Source organism: Rhopilema esculentum, chromosome 17 (genome assembly GCF_057945365.1).
Source record: "Rhopilema esculentum isolate cy_ngs chromosome 17, ASM5794536v1, whole genome shotgun sequence".
In the NCBI taxonomy this organism is placed as follows: Eukaryota; Metazoa; Cnidaria; class Scyphozoa; order Rhizostomeae; family Rhizostomatidae; genus Rhopilema; species Rhopilema esculentum.
The window spans coordinates 3,752,855-3,772,519 of NC_142831.1; the positions used below are offsets into that span (position 1 = coordinate 3,752,855).

Genomic DNA, 19,665 nt, shown 5'->3' on the forward strand with positions numbered 1-19,665 from the left:
TCAGGATTTATGCTTCAAATGAGAGTGAACGCAGAATGGCACACTTTTAAATGCACCTGTTTGAAGCTTTTCCTAGCATTTACCTAGAGACAGATTCAATAGTTGCTTGATTTTTTTAGCTCCATGCTTTAACTGGAGTTTGAGATTTTTAAAATATCATTCAGATAGTAAAGATTCCCATGAATAAAAGCAGCGTTTCTTGCAAAACGGATTACCTCTGCTAAATTTTTTCTCATGTTTTGATAGTCATGATTATTATGTTATCACAACATATTAGCCTATACCTCCATCTAATTTGTCTTACTTTCTTTAATCAGTAGTTATTTTATTTCTATACAGGCATACCCATCACTGAAGCCGCTAGCTTCCTGGGTCACCGACTTAACTAAGAGAATTAAATTCATCCAGGATTGGATTGATAATGGCATACCATCTGTAAGTACCTTATCTGTAGTGGCTAAGATTGGTAATTTCAAAATCGAGATTGAATCGCTGATAATAGCAATTATTGGAGCATTTATTGGAACATAAATTCCCATATATAGGTATAATAACTCGTAGAATTTCTTTTTTGTTGCTTCGTGTATCATGGCCTTATAAACGTTTCAACTCGCCGTTTAGTTAGGCAATAAATAGCTTTAGACGTTCAAGTATCTGTATTTTATTTCTTAATGCTTTGGCCGCTGTAAAGAAATATTAGTATAGGCTGTCCAAGACTATGCCTTTTTTAAAATCCTATTACATGTGTTTCTCACCTTTTTACTCCATCATGACTGCATATATGTTTTCTAGTGAGTATCTTAACACGAAAACCTAATTTTGTCTAATTTATCACCCACTGTCTCTATAGTGTGCTTCGTTTAGCATACTGCTTTAAATTGAAGTAGCTGTTTTGGGAAAAGTTTTTTCGAAATGAGTCCAACGTATAGAAATCATTTCATCGATTTTCATTGATAAACCAATGTTTGATAGCTGATTTTATAGCTAATGACCTGATTCCAGCATAGTTCACGTGTTTTACTTGGATATTTACGCATTCAAAATCAGGCAGCTATGACAACTCATTCATAATCATGCAATCACGATTATGTAGTCAAAATCACATAATTGATTATCGTGCTTTGCAAAAACGTAATTTCACAATCAAGGTATTACTTGATCAGTTTATGATAAGTTGTTTTGTTGGTAGGCCCAGCTAATGCAATAGTTTGCAATTAAAGTGTTCAAATTTTCAAATATTACATTTTTAATTTTTTTCCACCACAGGTCTTTTGGATCTCGGGTTTCTTCTTTCCCCAAGGATTCTTAACAGGCACTTTGCAAAATTTTGCAAGAGCTGGAAAAATCTCAATCGACACAATTTCGTTTGATTTCGAAGTGAGTTTGAAAATATTCCATCATAAGCTTTGTTTCCTTTCATTCCAAACGAATAGTATGTGAGCCGTATTATGCTCATTTTTTCTTTGGCATGTAAAACATAATCTATTTTACATAAAAAGCATGTTTTCTCTTGGTTAATTTTAAATCAAATTGCAGACAAAGACAATCCTACTGGTTGCCAGGAAAAGTAACAACAACCCGATCATTGATATAATTTTTAGAATTCCCTTACGGACAACAACAGTTTTAAAGTTCACTTCTTGGGGATGTCAGACATGTTTGGCTACATGGGATTTTTTGAATATTAAGATAATTAAGTTTAGCTGTTCAAAAGAAATGTCTAGACACCGCTTTTTAAACAAATGCTTGAGCCTATGCTACAAACTTTGCCAAACTTTTATCACACCTACAGAAAAATTTTACATCTTTTTTGTGTTTTTACATCTTATTTTATCGCAATAAATATACACTACATGTCTTTAAGAAGTGAATATATACATATCCGTTAGTGCAGTAACATGTTTGGATATATGCCTAACTTATCCATATCTTGTCATTAAAGGTCAAACGAGAATCTGAAGACCAACTGAAAGAGCGACCCAATGAGGGCTGTTATATCAAAGGTTTGTTTCTCGAAGGAGCTCGGTGGGACTTTGAGAGACACGAGCTTACTGAAAGTAGGGCCAAAGAGCTTTACACAGATGTTCCGGTAATATGGATGAAGCCAACAGCAAACCGTGTTAAACCGGAGTCCGGTATTTACGATTCTCCGGTCTACAAAACATTGACAAGAGCTGGTGAGTCAGAATTTTTACTTTCGCCTTACATTAAATTCTTTGCGTCAAGGTTTTGTATCCGCTTTTTGATATTTAAATTTCCTTGCTATTCTAATCGTCAACTATCTCTAATTATCCTGTGTCTCTTTTTTTTTCCCAGGCACGCTATCAACAACTGGCCACTCGACAAATTTTGTTATTTCCATCGAACTTCCAACCTCAAAGCCCCAGAAACACTGGATCAAGCGTGGGGTGGCTATGATGTGTGCACTTGATTTTTAGACATTTGAATCGTTAAGAATATTTGGACTTATGAAGCAAAGAGGTTTTTCGTGGTTTGGTGTTCTTTTTATTGTACATATTTGTTACCATTGTTTGTAATGTTTTCTTCTGTGTGGTTGTAAATATCAGATTCAATATCAGTTAAGCTCGATTTTTGTTTAATATTGTCAATAAAAAAGACTCTCAGTATCTAAAGAAATGAAGGGATTGCTAATATAGAAGATATATTGCTTGGGTTCACGTGATAATTGAATGAATTTTATGTCAAAGACTTAAATATAGAATATAGAATATATGTCAAAGTATAGAATATTGATAATAACCTTGAATCTAAGATAATAAGCTGTTGCAAATGGTAGCATCGTAGGCTAAGACCCCATTTACACTACAGGAAAAAGAATCATATAAATCTAGTATAATAATCTGAAGTATAATAAATCTCATATTTACAGTATGGAAATTTTTCGATATTTTAGAAGTGTTCACAAATATTTTAGAAAGCCTATTCATGCCAAGAAGTTTCACTTAATTTGTTCGCTGTAGCCCCTACCAATAAAGAAATTAATTTTTGCTACCCATTCAATACATCTTTTGTAGAGTAGAACCCAACTCTATTGCTTGTATCATTAGTTTAAAAAATCAATTTCTGATTCAGAAGCACAGCAGAAAAGTGTTTTAGCCTAAATAAATCCCTTCATTTCATGCTTGCTGTATATAGATTTACATTTAGATCAAATGGATAAATATTTGGTTTGCAATTCTTTATTAATGATTCCTTTAACTCTTCAAATGTTCCTGGTTTTGCAGTCTTAAGTATCAAACTTGAATGCTCTAATTTCATTGGAACAAGTAAATTTCTCAAAATAAAAAATTTTACTCAAATCTCTGACTGGAGAAAAGTTATTTCCTTTATATTAAAAACCGTGGGCATGTAGGTTTTTTCAGGCTAAATTTTTGAATTTTGGCCTTTTTCTAGAGCCAAATTGCCTGGAGAAATTGCCTACATCTTAAATTTGACCTTTTCAGCAGACATTGTGAGGACATCCTTTCGCTTTATAGAAACTTTAATACCCTAAGGAACATAAAAATTTAAGTGGAAATAACAATAGTTCACAATGTGAACCCAAATGTCAATGTTAATACATAACTTTATGTATAATTAGCGAATGATTTTTTGTCGCGAAAGTTTCTCAGTTTCTGCTTTGTGCTTGGAAAATTTTTCAAAAGGCCTTGGGTGGAAATATAAAGTTGCGCAGTGTATTATCGCGAAATTTTTCGGTTTGGCTTTTTTATGCGCATTTTGGCCTGAGCTGGCCATACGTATGACCTTCTTTTTTAAATTTCGTCTTGCAACCTTGTAGGCATGCAACCAAATTTTTTGAAGAAGTTTATCTTGATAGAAGAGAAAAAACCAAAGTTTAGGAAAGGGTTACCATTTTCGTATTATTCTCTTGGGGTCCTCCGGTCAAAGGCAAAGTTGGAAGCCCCGGAATGATTACAACTCATTTTCGCTAGATTCCAACCATACTTGTTCAACTTACAAGTTGGCAGTGGTGGCGCCAGGGGAGAGCTAGGGGGGGCTACAGCCCCTCCGTCGGAAGTATCAAGCCCCCCATCGGAGGAAATTTCAGGTTATTGTCGGAGCAAATTTGACAAAATAACGTACGAAAACTGCTTATTTTAGTCATTTTAGCCCCCCTGTCGGAAGCTCCAACCCCTCTGTCGGAAGATTTCTGGCGCCACCACTGCAAGTTGGTGGTTTTCTACAAGAACCCTACTACAAGAATTCCCCGATTTTAACAAGCTTGTAAGCACAGGACCCTTTTTAACATACTAACTAGGGGGCAATTGCCCCTCCAGCCTAAGTGGCTTTCCATTGCTTTAAACAATAGGTTGTCCTCCTCTTTATATGAACAAAGGGCACTGATCTAAAAAAAAGGGCGTTTTTTTAGATCAGTGACAAAGGGTTGCCCCGCAGCTAATTTCCCTTAGAATAGGCAATGTGCAAGCAGCGCTAAAAAGTTCTCAAGAAGAAATTTTCAATGAAAAAATTGATCATGTAGCAGTGTCAAGTACATAAGGCGTTCCCAATAAGTGATTATTGTATGTTACTGAAACAATCTTCCCAATGTGGCTGTTGCTGCTGTTGTTAGTCTTCGAAAGAGGCTGCATCAAAAGAGACGCACATTCGACAAAAAGTAGTCGCGGGAAGGTTTTAGACAAAGAGGATGCCAAGGAAGGTGAGTTGTCCCGTTTTATTCACAAATTATGTGATTCTTAGATCATGTGGAAACATTATTTATAACGAACTTGCGCGTAATAACCATATTTTTTGTTAATGTGCATTAATAATTGATTGCAGATTGACTATTTTGACATTTTAGAAGCTTTATTGCGCCATAACTGTATTATAATGCACAAATCAAATAGTCAAAGCTATAATTTTCCGTTAATGAGTAACGTGTATTTTAATTGAGATTCTATCTAGCCTTTAAAATATAACAGTTAGAATTCGGTCTTGCCGACAAACAAAATTACAGCTTCTTATTTGACATGTAAATGTTCAATCAATCTAATCATTGATCAGTGGGATCTTCTAGCACTTTTTATGCATTAAACTTTTATTTCATCATTTCTTGCACTCTGAGCATTATACCGATACTCGGTCCTGCTCAGTATCGATGTAGATGTAGATGTAGATGTAACCGTTGTAGGGGCGCTAAGAAAGTTGAATGTTGCAATAAATTGACGAAATAATTCATCATATCATCCAGTTTTATTTCATCTTATGCCAAACTCTCATTTCAAAGCAGGTACATGAAGAGGGTGAATGTCAGTTATCTTGCTTGCTATGCAGATCAGGAAGACAATCTATTTCAACTTTAGAAAGAGCTGAACAGAGAAAGGTTGAGTGGCCAAGCCCAACTTTGAATCCTCCTGATTTCAAGGTATTTTAAGGATCTTATCACCGTAATATCTTAGATATTACGCTAGATCCTTTTTGAGCAATGCGTTTTTGAGCATTTATTAATCTTGTTTGTTGAAGGGAAAATCATATGCAATGTCCGTTCTCTTCTTACCCTTGATTGCAATACCTGCTTGGATTGAAAGAAATCTGTAAACATTTTATAAAAAAACAGATTAGCATAAATTTTATTTACTGCAGCAGTCTTCTGTGGTACAAAATTTTGAAATGGCTTTGAAAAATGTTTTCTTTTTGAAAAATGTTCTGTGGTAAGAGTGTGATGGAGTGCTTTTGATTTTTTGTTTTGTATATGAAGAAATATTGAAAGTAGTTTGTGTCAGGCTTGTAGCTTTCATTTTTTTAATCAGAAAGCTGTGTTCAGTAATTGATCATGTCATGTCATTAATCATGTCTCTAGAAAAGTGTTTGAATAGAATTGGGAGCTTATCAAGGTGTGTTTTGTTAGGTTCTCCTTGATTGTGATAACCTTTGCTAAGCCTTTAGCAAGCAAGCCAAAGTGCAGAATTTATGATGGGCACACTTCATGCTTGGTGCCAAAACTTTTGGTCCCAAAGACTCTTCTGTGACAAATTTAATTATCTAAGATGTATCAAAAGCATGATTGGTTGGTGAAGATCCATTCCACCAATCAACACATCAAGTTGGCACACCATTCCGAGAAATTGACTCCTGATATAAGAATCTCCTGAGCCTTTTCAAAAATTCGGGAAAGCATCTTCAACACTTGGATGTCACTCAATACACTTTTCTTAGAATATATGGAGCCTGATTCCTGAACCATAGAAGAGAGGGATAGCCAAATTCCTTCACAACTGACCATCATACATTGCAGCATTAAAGCACTAGCTTCTTTAAAGGATACACACCAGAAACCAAAGCAAAGATTATTGGAAGTTGAATCTTTATCAATCCCTCTTCAAAATTGCTGGTTACCCTAATTGCTTTGAAATCCTTGGCCAACTTTCCGTTATCTTCAAAAAACATGACCTAATGGCTTTTGAAATTCTCTAGCTGTAGAGAAAGCAATCGACACCATATTAGGGATAATAGAGAAGGCTTCATCCTCGGATTACTTTCTCAGCAGCTACTTAGCCAAGTTTCATGTTCCACAAGACAGTGATACCATTCAAGTGCATTAAATTACCCAATGGCTGGTCACAAGAGATGCCAATTGGTATATCAAGAGTTCTTTTTCCGGAGTTAGGGCAAATGAGTGAGGTTAGATATGAAGTGGAAAAAGACTTCAAATTGTAGGTTTTAAGTGTTAAGTGGCAGATTTTTTATGCCCCCCTTTTGCAATAGTTTCTCTTCAAATGACAAAGTTTTCTTCAAAAATATGACCTGGATTGAATCAAAAGACTGGGATAGTACTGACAAAAGTACAAGCTCTCAAATCTTTCCCTTTTTGTGAGCTTGTGCCATGTGTCTGTCTCTGACTCCAATTTCCCCCTTGGAGCAGGCATTCAACATCCTGACAACCATATTGTCAGATCACTGACTCAGCATGTCCCACAAAAAAACAGGAAACTGCTTGCTGATTGCTGGAAAAGACTGAATTGGTCAAATGAAAAAAGAACAGCTCATCTTACACCCTGTGGATTCCACACAAAGGGTGTCAAAAGTTGAAGGATTATCTGATCAATCAAGCAGCACTGAATGATTGCACAAAACATTGGGTAATTTGAATCTGACACTAATGCTACTTCTTTGGACAGTGAAACAAGCTCATCAAAGAGCAGGAATGCAAGCTGCTATGCTTCAAGAATATTTCCCAAGACTATTATAGTTTACTAAAAACAGTCTGTTCAGCTCAAGCGTTTGGCAAGATGAGTTTATATGATGCCAATAATATGGACTAAAGAATAAAACTTTGTTAAGTTATCAAAAATTTAATAATATTCAAAGTGTTTTAAGAGTTTTTTAAAGTTTAACTAACATCTTCATATTCACTTCTTTTGCCATTCTGAACATTTTAAAGCAGGGCTTTCAATTGGGGGCGCGCGATAGCGCGCGAGCGTGCAGGCACGCGCCCAAGATTACATTTGAGAGCGATCAGTCGCGCGCCCATGATAAATATTTCCCGTGAAGAGCGCGATTGCCGGATGCTGATAGGTCAAACCACTTGAGAAACTCTTTAGATACGGAAGTTTGACATCGAATCCTTGTTTCCACTGCTCTGTTTTCGTATGTCTTCCGATCATTCAGTTTCCGTTATTCTTAAGCCGTTCCCATTGCTTCGGCCCACACCGTTTTGGCCAAAACGAAAACGAAGGTTTTCCCATTACTCTGTTTTGTCCGTTTTCGTATCCTTTGTTTAAACTCATCTTGAAACTGAAGATGAGTGAATTCTTTTTTAATTGACTCCGTTTTCGATTTTCTCATTAAACCAATTCGTTTCTAAATGGCTCTGTTCTCTAATGACTTCTTTTTCGCTGTGTCCATTAAAATGATTCGTTTTCAAACGTTTTTGGTTGATAACTTGGAACATCATTATAAATGTCTCCGTTTTTGAGCGTATTAACGGAAGCCAAAATCAAAAAACGATTCATTCAGCTCCATTTTCCTATAAAAGCGGAGAAATAGGAACAGGGCCTGATTTCGAACATACGTTGGTCAAACGGGACCTTCTTTTTGTTTTATTTGCTAAAGCTATTTTTGTCTGTTTTTTGCCTCTCTATATCGCAGAGTACCGTTCACGATAACTCGTGAGGGAAACACAAACATACAATGTGTAGCATTCAGTTCATTTCAAAAGTTTTGTTACGGTTAATGTTTCAATAAAAAATCTTTATTATTGTGTAAACAAATAAATTTGATTCGCGCGCCTAACTCTTTTCACGCGAGTTTTTTACCGCACGCGTTGATTTTTGAACGTGAAAGCCCTGCAAAAGCAAAGTTGTTTAAACTCCTTTTAACTGAACTATTAGAGATGACTCAACTGTCGATGTAAAATAACAAAGGAAACAAGTGAAAAAAGATATTATGGTTGCTATGGAGTTCCTTAACTAAGACAGGTGGCTGCTTAAGTAGCTTCATATCAGCAGTGAAGATTTTTATTTTGTCTCGAATTTGCCTTCTTTAGTTAAAACCACAAGTATTATTTGTTAAAGAAATTTGATAACTGAAGAAATGACTTGTGAAATAAGGTTTTTCATGGCTCAGTATACTTTAAACTGAGCGTTTGCCGAATTATGACAAAACACCAATAGCAGTTCAACACACTTTTACCAAAGTCTGTGGACACAAAATGTGACACCTTTGCTGATAAAAATTTTAATTGTAAGTTATGGAAATGTTGTTTTTTGAAGGACCCACATTCATTTACAACAATAGATGATGCGTTTGGAACTGTGATGCAGTTTATGAATATGACTACAAGTCAATGCAAGGTATGTCTGATTCCTATAAAAAATAATGCTGTTATCCAATTTGCAGTATTATCTTTGCTGTTCAAGGGTAGAAATGATCAATAACGTAAAAAGCATTAGTCATAATTTTTTCTGTTTCTTTGCTATTTGTTTCCCTTGTTTCTCAATTGTATCATATTCCTCTTATCTTTCTTAATACTTTTTTAAAACACCTTTTGAATAATGAAATATTATTCATTGGTTTTTTGTGTTGATTTATAATCTGGAAAGCCTTTGGTGATTGTGATCCTGTTTGTTCCAGAGGTACTATAGATCAAAAAACCGAAATCTGAGTGAAGAGGATAATAAACACTGTCAAAAGTTCCATACACACCAACAAAAAAGACTGAAAGATAGAAATCCAGTAAGTAGAAACACTTGTCAGCATCAGGGAACAGAAACAGAATACAAGATATATTTGATTTTAAACCATTTGGAAACCCAATTTTAGGAGTTCAGTTACTTTAGGCTTCATTGAGGTTCCTTGATGAGTCATCAGTGCAAAGTTATTTTTGCTGCATGTCTAATTTAGCACACATTCATGATATTATTCTTTGTTCTGTTCTACCATTCACTTAAAAAGTAAACAAAATATAATGTTTTTTTGAAGTAAAAGATTGGAATCTTGATCAAATACTGTTTTATTGGTGTATGAAAGATATTGATCACTATGCTGCAAATCTTATGGCTAGTACATCTGTAATTTGTTTCGTTTTATATTAACTTCTTCAGCTTCAGCAACATGAAGGTGTACAACTTGAGATGGCTCCTGGAACCTATGCAGTCAGCGCAGGCAAATGGGGTGCAGAGAGAAGCCATACTCATGTGGTGCATATATCACCAGGGCAGACTATTGACCTAACATTTGGAATATAGGGTAACTGCTCTACCAGAAATATTTGCTACTCTCTGTCTTTACATGTTTTTTATCTGAAAGAACAATTTCACCAAACATTGAACTGCCTAATAACTGTTGCATTTTTAAAACATTAAGTTTATATAATTTATAAAACTGTAACTAATCATGTAATATAACTTTTCTAATCATATTAATTTATATTATGATAATTTTGTATTTCAATTATGACCTCTATTTATCTTGGTAATTCTTCAGATTAAAGTATTTTTGCTTTTTACTAAGGGGTATGTGTTTATTAAGGGCATTTAGAAAACATATATAGTTACTTTAACATGCCCTTGTTGCTTCAGAGAACTGCGTCCCTTTCCATAGATCAATCAATTTGTCATCAATCAATATTGCTTATACACCTAATCACAATTCATTGGTCTTCTTAACTTTTGATAGCATGTAATGCTATTTTAATTGAGATACAACAAGTTGTTAACTCGTCTTTAATCTATTGATTGCTGTCACTCATCTGGTCCCTGCAAGAGGCAATTTCATCGCAAAGCTTCGAGCATCTTTGATTTGAATATGCTCCAAGAATTTCTTTTGCAAGAGACTTTTGTATACTGTTTATCATAACACGATTTAGATAAACATGTAACATTATAATATTCAGGTAGTGTAGACTGCAGTGTTGCTAGAATATTCGGTAAAAGCCAGTGCCATGGATAGTGAAAGGTAGCTCGAAAGGTTACTTTGTAAGGAAAGATTTGGTGTGCCACAAGTGTTTGTTTTGGGACCTTTCTTTCTTTAAACTTACATCAGTTACCTCTTTTATTCTGTAGTGTAAAATCTGAGTTTTTGTTGTTGTTGGGAACCTTTTGTTTGCAAACATGACTGAATATGCCTCCAAGGCAATTTTAACTCTGGCTTAAGGGGCCTGTGCAACTAGCAGCCTTTGCGCGCGCGCATTAGTTTTGTTTTTTTATGCGAGACAAACATAGGTAATTTCTGGCATAAATGTAGACGGTAATTCAAGAGAGCTGACAAGATTGGAAATCGAGGAGCAGCGTAGAGAGAGAATGGAACAAAACACAGGCGACAGCAGTCGTAATCTAGAAGTAGAGCTAACAAAAATGAAGTTGTGTAGATAAGAGCATGGTCATGCGTCGTAGGCCTGATATCGAAGCAGAAATACCACAACAAGGAGAAACAGAGAACACAAAAACAGAAGCTGCATCTGATGTAAGTAATCCCTTTTTTATCGATGTTCTGGATGGTTTTTAAAATCTGCAATTCGTCAAATTCAGCTATACTTCTTTGTTATCTGCATGAGTAATGATTTACTACTAAAGTTTTATTGTTTTAGTAGGAAATAATTCTGTACTAAAAAAAGACATTTTAAAGGCCGGCTAATGAGTATCAAAAATACGGACCAGTTAACTTGCACTATTGTAAGGAGATGATACAAGAAAAGATCCTTCTAGAAGAGCATTGATTGTTTAGAGCAAGTTTTATTTTAGATCTTGCCTTCCAACATAGTTTGTTTTTTTGAGCAAATATGCTCCCCTCCCTGTTTAAACTTTGAGCTAGGTGTTCTATACATAATCCTGTAGAAAATCTTTATTGACATAGCCTCTTCTTTAGCCGTTTCAGTCATGCGTGCAGTGCGACAGATCTTAGAAACAAGCAATCTTCAGATCTCTTCAGATCACTTTAGGCCATAATAAAAAACGAACGCTCAACACGAGTTTCGAATCTTATCGTGCAAGTGACTACCGTGTCTTAACGTACTGTGGCCTTTTTGCTTGTCAAGACAATAGAACTTTAAGAAGTCCAACATATCAATATGAAAAAGTTTCGGAAGAAATTTGTTTCTCAATTTTACCAATGATTTTTTGGAGGCATCGGTAAAGAACCTATTCTCCAGAATTGTGGATTTCTGACCACTTCTCTATGGCTTTGACAGGCCAGTACGCTGGCTGGGGGGGGGGGTCAAATGGATGCGAACGTACTCCTCCCTACGAGTTGAAAAGAACAATAATTAGAGAGGCTGTGTGATCCCAAAGCTCATATTTGAAAGAGCTTTGTTTCCTTTCAAAAAGGCTCCAAGAGAGTACGTTCGCATCCATTTGACCCCCCCCCCCCCCTTACATCTCTGCTGTACATGATCGTAAGCTTTCGTAAGACCTTTCCTATCCCTTTCTGATTAATGGCGTAGCGAGGGGGAAGAAGAGGGTGCGGACGCCCTTCCTTCCAAAGGCAAAAAATCTCTTTGAAAAAGGGCAATTTCTGGCGTTTTAGAGGACATGGGCTCCCTACTTTCCCCTCGCTCAACCCGCCTTTGCCCCCCAAATCGTACCACACTTGATACGCTATTCTGAGAACACAAACTTGCCCTCTCACCCTTTGAATATTATGGTAAGGGATGTGTTGTCACTGAAAATAAAGAGAGCGTTTGATGCTAATGTAATGACTTTAAAATAATAGCAAGTATATTTTCATAGCCATGATATATCTCGACTCGGGGCCGATTTGGATCGTTGCTGGAAAGAAACGTTGATTTCTCAAAAAAGTCCTAAGAAAGCCTTACTGGAACTGAACTGTTACTACTATTCAAATCAAAAGACGAAGTTCCCTTCTACCATTGAAACTTTTGAAGGTTTAAAGAATGCCACCTTAGTTTTTTGGTAACATTTTATGAAGTCTCTAGGAATTATGCTAGTGCCATGATATAATTTCCCTATGATTTTGAAAGTTCGAATGGAATCGTAAATATGCCAATGTTAAAGCAGGTAATTGCAGAAAAAGGTACAACTACTTTACTGTGCTGACATGTATTAGCCATGCCCCTACAAAGAATACGTACATTACATTAACCTTCGCTCAAAATAAGTGAAAGATACTATGGTAGCCGGATTGACACATTTGCAAATTTGTGTTGTAGGTTTCTATATCACAATCACAACTGTGCTGTATGGAGCATGCTCAGTGATGTCTGAGGAAATAGAGCCAAGACACTGGCCTGTAGACACTGGCGAATGGCGATCATACTCCCAGTTATCATAAATTGATCTTGCATTTCGTAATGTCTTACTTTCCACAATAGTTTGTTTTCTGTGCAAATTGCTTCCTTCACTGTTTAAACTTTGAGCTAGGTGTACTTGACATGATCCTATGGAAAAATTTTTATTGACATACCCTCTTCTTCAGCCGTTTCAGTCATGCGTGCAGTGCGACAGACCTCAGGAATAAGCACTTTAGGCCATCCACTATTTTGTACGGTGATATTTACCAAGCAGGGCCATAGATCCCTGTTGGCAGTGGCGGAGCCACGGGGGGGAATAGGGGGGACTAGTCCCCCCCAACTTTGTCAGAAAGTTGGTCCTTGAGATTCTTGCAAACCCGATGAGAAAACGTTAGGGGGGGGGGGTATGTATGTTATCAAGATCGTCACATGTAAAGGACATTTCTTGAGAGACAACAGATGTTTCCTCCGGAAAAAACAGTTTCAAACAAGGGGAAAGGGCGTGGTCCAAAGGGCATTGTCCCTGACACACCTTTTGTCCCCCCCCCACTTATCCCAGGCTGGAGCCGCCACTGCCTGTTGGAGCTGCCCTCCCCACATTTATGGTAAAAGAAAGCTGAAGTACTGTTTTTCAATCCATCCCTCGCCAGTGCGCATTTGTTGTTATTGTAATTATCTTCCATTGTAATAGCGAAGTTTTCATGTGGACGACATTGCTTTTCTCCAAAAAAGAATTATTAAACCATCCGGCCTTCAAGAAAATGAAACCAAACCTATTATAGGCATAAAGTTTGTCTGATACGATACATTAAGGGGGATAGGGGTTAATACGTCAGTTATCTATTTCAAGTTTGGTGCCCCTTGGCTGTAAGTACACTACACTATACCCTGAGTGCCAGAGACTCCATTATTTAGTCTCAGAGATATAGTTAGAAATTAATCACAAAAACATTAATACTTATCCCCGAATTCATGAAACTCTGGTACCCAGGGTAACTACACTAATCTATATAAAAAACGTATAATTTGCTGAGTATTATCCGAGTTCAGATTAGGTTATGTCACAGCTGTCACGGGCTAATAGGAATGGACAGAGAATCTTTGTCTAAAAAATCGCCCTCCGGTTGTTGTGGGGGTATTGTTCTACCTTCTTAGATTATTGAAGAAAAATGATTTACAAGATTTTATAAAATGAGTTCAGTGTATTCACGCTTTTTCCCAAAAACTTCGGAGAAATTTCTTCTCTTTCTAACAAGTTTTCGGCTATCGTCAAACACTGAATTTTCAGCCCCCGTTACCTCTGTTTGTATTTAAAACTTTGCCTTCAACAAGGGAGTGTGAAGGGATTCTTCTTTAGTCTGTACATAAACAAAAGCTTAATCGTACAATATACTTGGAATTACTTTGTACCGTATCAATCAGAATTTCTAACAGCATTTTTTATTCAGTTTGATTGCAAAAACTGTGAGGCATAGGAGTAATACTGTGGCATTTCAGCTTCTTTTCATTAGCTTGTCCCCCGGCATAGACGTAGAAACCGTCACTTTTACAGAAAACAGAAACGGAAACAGAAACAGAAACAGGGGGTACGGGCCCCGTCACTTCAAAAATATTTGTAAAGTACCTACTTGCAGCTTACCGAGGTACCCCCGTTTTGAGTCCATATCCCTCCCTCTCCCCACTTTTGAAATGCTTCCTATGTCTATGTACCCCGGTTATTGATCGTGTGACTTCCATGTTTTCTAGGCCCTTGATATTTTCAACCAATACTGCCAACCATTGCCAGGCAGCTTGACCTTTTGCAATTTACAGGCTCAGTTTCGCACTCACTTGCAGAGGCTACAGTTCAAAGAAAGGGAAGGGGGAGGCCAAGCATTGAGGCACCATCTGTACCAGCAGAGAAGCTGCCACGCAAAGCACCTGACATGGCACCACAGACATATCCGCACTGATTGTGTCAACCATTGGCCTGTTCATAGACCAGGCGTCCTCGCTGCTTTTACTGTGGGGAAAATACCCCAAAGGGGGTGTGAAAAATGCAAATAAGGGTTGTGTTTAACGGAGAAGAGGAACTGTTTCAAAGACTATCACAAATAGATCGTGACTGAAATATTTGGCATGATTTGTATATATCAGATAACTTTGTTTGTGTGATTAATAAGCAGTTTTAAATGGGTTATTTTATTGATTCCAGACACTGTCGTTCCTTCAATAGCTGGAAGGGCCATATGGCCCGTCCCCCAGATTTGCCCCCAAACAAGTTTTTTCAAAAAATTATTCTGAAATTCAACTTCACCTGGTCTGTTAACCTCAAGAACATCTTAATAATTTTTATTTCAATTGAACCTTGAACCTTTATTCAGCCCTGAAAGGGATAACTGTGCAATATTTCTCATATAAAGATGTTTGTAGGGGGAAAAAGAAAAAATCTTCATCTTTGTCTTTGTCAGTAAATTTTACTTTTACTAAAACTAGTGTCTTTTTTTGTTTCCGTGAATAAATGTTTTCGGGTAATTTGTGATTTTTTAATGTTGTTTTTATTCCAGCACTGATTTTTCTACAACTGGTTGATTTTTTGATATGTTATGATCTGTTTTGTTAACATTAGAGTAAACTTTTCCAAAAAGATTTTTCTTCCAATTTTCATCTGACGCTAAGCATGTTCTCGAGATGATTTTATTTTTGGCAAATCGAGCTTTAATTCTAAAATAAAGCGTGTTCTTATAGAAAAAAGATTCAATTATTTGTCTACTTGTGGAATCGTAGATGGTGGAATAATATGATTCAACGGTGGCGCTACATAGGTTGGGCTGGAGGGGGCACATTTTCTCAGTACTGGAAAGAATCGAATTTGTATTTCGTTACCCTGGCACTGTCCCTTCTTCACAGATTGACACTTCTCCGCTTCCCGCCCCTGTGATCTATTTCTTCGCTTGAATTTATGCGGCTCTGGTTCCCAGGGTAGTTTTTTTGTCTATATTCAATGAGAAAGTGTTTATGAGAGGTAATATTTGGGCAAAGAATTCTTTTTGATATGACCCTATGATTTTGAAACTTTCTCTACTTGACCAAAAGCTAGTCATTGATGTTCCCTTTTTCTTAAAATTAGCAGTCCCTGCTGGTAGAAGGGCTTTTTCTTAAAGTGAAATGGGCGTGGCCATTACCGTTCCAGTCTGGAGCAGAATTTGTTGCTAGTGAGCAGTAGCATAGCCAGGGTGGTAAGATTGTGGGAGCAAAGGTGAGTCGAGCAAGGGTAAATTGGGGGTCCACACCTTTTTGGACGCCATAAAACGCCCTTTTTTGAATAAATTTTTGCCATTGGGGGGGGGTGTCGTCCGCCCCTTCTAGCCTCCCGCTCGCTACGCCATTGCTAGTGGAGAAAGGTCTATCGTAAAAACTTTAGAGAACATATAGCAATTTTGTTGACTCAGGTTTATTATGTCAAACACTGTAACACTGCTTTCCCCAGGAGACCTTTGGCTTGTTGATCACCCAGTGGAGTACGCTTCTCGTGATTTTCACAACACTAGGTCATATTTCGTGATAATCGTGAACGCTTTGTGTGACTTAATTTATTAAGTCACAGAAAACAGTCTCACTTTTATCATAAACAAAGGTATTCGAAAGATCTAAACAAGCAAGTCTCGTACGATTCTCACGTTTTTGGTGATCTCAATCTGAAGGTGTCGAATGGTCTGTAGTCTGTTGCCAGGTATTTGGCTAGGATTGTTTCAAAAATAAGGCTGTGGAGTCCAAACTTTCTTGAGCGGCCTTGCTACTTCATAGTGCGCAACTAAATGGAAATCGAACGATCTTGCGGTTACCAAGACAAAAAAGCGGAGCACGAGTTGGAACGAGAATCGTTTGAAGATGTACAAGACATGAATGCGAATGATATAAATATTAGCGGAGACTCGAAGGCCGTAAGTCAAAATTTTTCTGTTTACTTTTCAGTCTGGTTCCTCTGTCGGTTGCCAGATTTTGATTTGTTTCTTGGGAGTTTAAGATTGAATTTACTTATTTGTTCCTTTCAATTTACCCTTGTATATATTAACTTCGTGACAAATTAAGCATCTTCGTTATGAGCAAAGACAAAATTTAATAGAAGAAAGCCATGCATCCTCCAGCCTTAATCTGGCATAGCTACTTTACACAGTCATGTGCAGGGACAAGCGATTTTCTGCATTAGAAAGGTAAAAATCCCACTGTAAATTTTTCTGTAACTTTAATATATTTTTGACAACAAACTGCAGTACGAAGTTTTGTTTTCAAAACCAAAGGCTGAACTATCGGTTCTTAAATCTGTACTGTTTGAAGTTATTGTATAATCGGTTATTGGTCAACTGATAGAGGTTCTAAAACTAATTGTTTTGGAGAACCTCAAATTGTTTAAATTTACTTATTTTGTTTCTGGAATACAGGGGCACGAGTAAGACGAAAGGAGGGGGAGGGGTAGAAGTCAAAGGCATGCAAAAAGCATGATCCAAAATTGGACTCTGAAAATGCGATTCTCAAACGTATCCTGGCAGCCATTGTTATAGCAAACCCCCTTTTTTCAAAAGATATTGCCCCAATCATTAGTCCCCCTCCCTCCGCCAGGCAAGGGTAGAATTTGCCCTGGGTGCCAGAGCCTTAGAGAGTCAAAGGATGAAGAACGAGGAAAAGGAATTGCAAAGAAGAATGGGAGGGGAAAGGTTTGTTTCCCCCGTTGTTAATACTTATAATTTTTAAGAATCTGGCACCCAGGGTAGGGTAGAATGGGAAATTGCCATGTTTGCCATGTTGAAAATGCTTTTTGAGGAAATGTAATGTGATCTTGGAAGGAGATACATTAACAAGCTGGGACAGATCAAGGAATTGATGATGACCCAAATACCAAATGGCAAATATGTTTACAAGGTACTTAAGTTTAAGAACTATAGTAATTCGGATCTATCCGAATTGTGTTCGATAATCAGACTTCTGCAAAGTACAAATTGCTTGTTGGTCAGATTTTCCCAACCTTGCACCAGATTCAAACACAGGATAGGGGCTGCAAATTATCTAAGGATGCATTTGCAAGGCACCATGGAACGTTGTGAAAAGTAGGGGGGGGCTAAAACCTAATATAAAGCGCTTGACTGGTGATCAATTTCTTAATTCTTAACATTTTTGGCAAAAGGCGGGGCTATAATCCCCTAGCCCCTCTTCTGGGCGGTGCTTGTTTTGATTAATTGAATGATGAAAACTTGACCACACTCGTTAATCATGCTTTGGTTTGGGGAAACATTTATTTTTTGTTGACGTTAGCATTGCTTAATCGTAAATATAAACCACTGGTTTGTAGCTATATATAGGCATGCATGCAGTGGCTCGAGCGTGAGTTGGAAAGTAGGGGAACAAAAGAAAAGTAAAGACCCATAACAAAAGATTTTTCAAAATGGCTCTATTGTTTTGCAAAAGAGTTGGAGGCCATGCTCCCCGGCCCCCTCCCATCTTCGGAGACCCTGCTATGTCCAAGCAAGTTTCACTTCTAGATTTGAGTTCTTTACCGGATTAAACTAACGACAACACCGTCCCTACTGTTATTTCGACGGTACTGCTAACGATAGCACCTGTTTTTGCCAAAGCGAGTCTTTAGGTTTGTAAAAAGGGATTTCATTGACTGTTAGAAAAAGGGGAAGGCAAAATGATTAATTCCTATCAAATAAAGTAACTGATTTTTATTAAAGAATTAGCCTAACTTGTCAAAATAATATGTAATAAATTGGTGTCGCTTTACTCGGATTTACAAGCAGTGGCGTTTCTGCGGGAAGCCAAGGGGCCCATGGCCGCCAGAGATGTTCTTTGCCCCCAGTTTTTTCCAAAGTTTCTATTAAAAATTCAATGTTTTCTTGGAAAGCTCTTTAATCGTTTTTCGACTTTGTTAGGTTGCTCTCTTTGTTTTGCTCAGTGCAATCTTTATTGCATTTAATTAACAAGCTAAAGGCTCTGATAATCGTTTTGGTTTGTAACCGAGGAGAACATTAATGAAATTTTGGCTCCTTTCTGTAGTAACCAAGAAAAATTCATTCTTGACAATCATTTTAATTCTATATTTGTTATATAATATCACAAAGATACGCCGTCTTTGGGTGGAATGCGCAGTGTAAGCCTAAACCAAGATTCTCTGTATCCAATTGAAGACCCTTTTCGCTCTGAAACCCATCGCAGGGAAATATAGTTATATGATTTCAAATTCTGTGTAACAGCATGATTTGCTTGATCTCATGGAGGTTTGATATAAGAGAAAACTACTATGGAAAAACTTTACCAGTCAACTATACAAAGCTATTAGCCTTTTATTTTTAAAAGTATAGTTCTTCTGTTGAAATTCTAATGTCCATGACGCATTATTGTTAAACAGATAAAACTCAGTGGAGTAACGGCCCAAAGTTACCTTTAGTTAAATATAGGGGCGCTAAGAGACGGTGCCTTGTAGCTAATTTTAAGCCACCATGCCACTGCTTTACATTTTACTAGTTCGCAAAGAAATGGGCCTTCTAGCTGAAAGTGTGCCCCCAGCTAGCCCTCCCCCCAGATTTTCAAGGCTAGATTCGCCACTATTTATAAACTTGATTGGGCGGAGCAATCCATTACAATGTAAGAGAACATCATCATCAGCGTAAATAAAAGCGTTTTACCTTCCAATAGCCATTTAGCAATTAGCCTTATCCTTAAAAACCCCACCTAAAAGGAATAGTGAAAACAAGGTGTGACTTTGGTGTGACTTTAACTTGTTTGTTCTTCTGATTTTTTGCCCCGGTTTTGGGGTCACCTATTTTGTTGCACTTTCGGTATTACATAATGGAAAAAGAAAACAAATAAAACTTCAAACCAGAATGTCTAGAAGGGAGGAGCTGTTATCTGTAGTCCAAAAGCCGCAAAACCGTTAAAAAACCAGGCAAAAGCCGCGATCCGCACGCGCTAATTTTTACGCT

The 19,665-nt window shown here is 37.2% G+C and overlaps 3 protein-coding genes across 4 annotated transcripts in view; all 3 read left to right on the forward strand.

Annotated features, from left to right (window-relative positions):
- LOC135686668 (dynein axonemal heavy chain 1) overlaps window positions 1-3,640 on the forward strand; it is a 62,630-nt gene extending 58,990 nt beyond the window's left edge. The window contains exons 82-85 of the mRNA XM_065202982.2: window positions 340-435; window positions 1,267-1,377; window positions 1,943-2,177; window positions 2,317-3,640. Coding sequence (XP_065059054.2) covers window positions 340-435; window positions 1,267-1,377; window positions 1,943-2,177; window positions 2,317-2,438 — 564 coding nt within the window. The 3' untranslated portion in view covers window positions 2,439-3,640. The remainder of the gene's footprint in view (window positions 1-339; window positions 436-1,266; window positions 1,378-1,942; window positions 2,178-2,316) is intronic.
- A 919-nt stretch (window positions 3,641-4,559) lies between these two features.
- Window positions 4,560-12,968, forward strand: LOC135692396 (A-kinase-interacting protein 1). 2 transcript variants are annotated; one of them, XM_065210608.2, is made up of 5 exons: window positions 4,560-4,678; window positions 5,252-5,386; window positions 8,733-8,813; window positions 9,094-9,195; window positions 9,564-12,968. In XM_065210608.2, the coding sequence occupies exons 1-5, from the start codon at window positions 4,667-4,669 to the stop codon at window positions 9,705-9,707; spliced, it is 474 nt and encodes a 157-aa protein (XP_065066680.2). In that variant the 5' UTR covers window positions 4,560-4,666; the 3' UTR covers window positions 9,708-12,968. The 2 variants fall into 2 exon arrangements, with proteins under 2 accessions (XP_065066680.2, XP_065066603.2); XM_065210531.2 differs by having other exon boundaries at window positions 4,580-4,678; window positions 5,249-5,386.
- A 3,331-nt stretch (window positions 12,969-16,299) lies between these two features.
- Window positions 16,300-19,665, forward strand: part of LOC135691442 (acetyl-CoA carboxylase) — an 85,933-nt gene continuing 82,567 nt past the window's right edge. The window contains exon 1 of the mRNA XM_065209404.2: window positions 16,300-16,629. Within this exon, the coding sequence (XP_065065476.2) occupies window positions 16,504-16,629 (126 nt within the window). The 5' untranslated portion in view covers window positions 16,300-16,503. The remainder of the gene's footprint in view (window positions 16,630-19,665) is intronic.

Excerpts from the sequence above, each read along its gene's own strand:
- LOC135692396 (XM_065210531.2), top strand. Across the intron at positions 8,814-9,093 it reads TGACTACAAGTCAATGCAAG|AGGTACTATAGATCAAAAAA; the intron begins GTATGTCTGATT and ends TGTTTGTTCCAG. Across the intron at positions 9,196-9,563 it reads GACTGAAAGATAGAAATCCA|CTTCAGCAACATGAAGGTGT; the intron begins GTAAGTAGAAAC and ends TAACTTCTTCAG.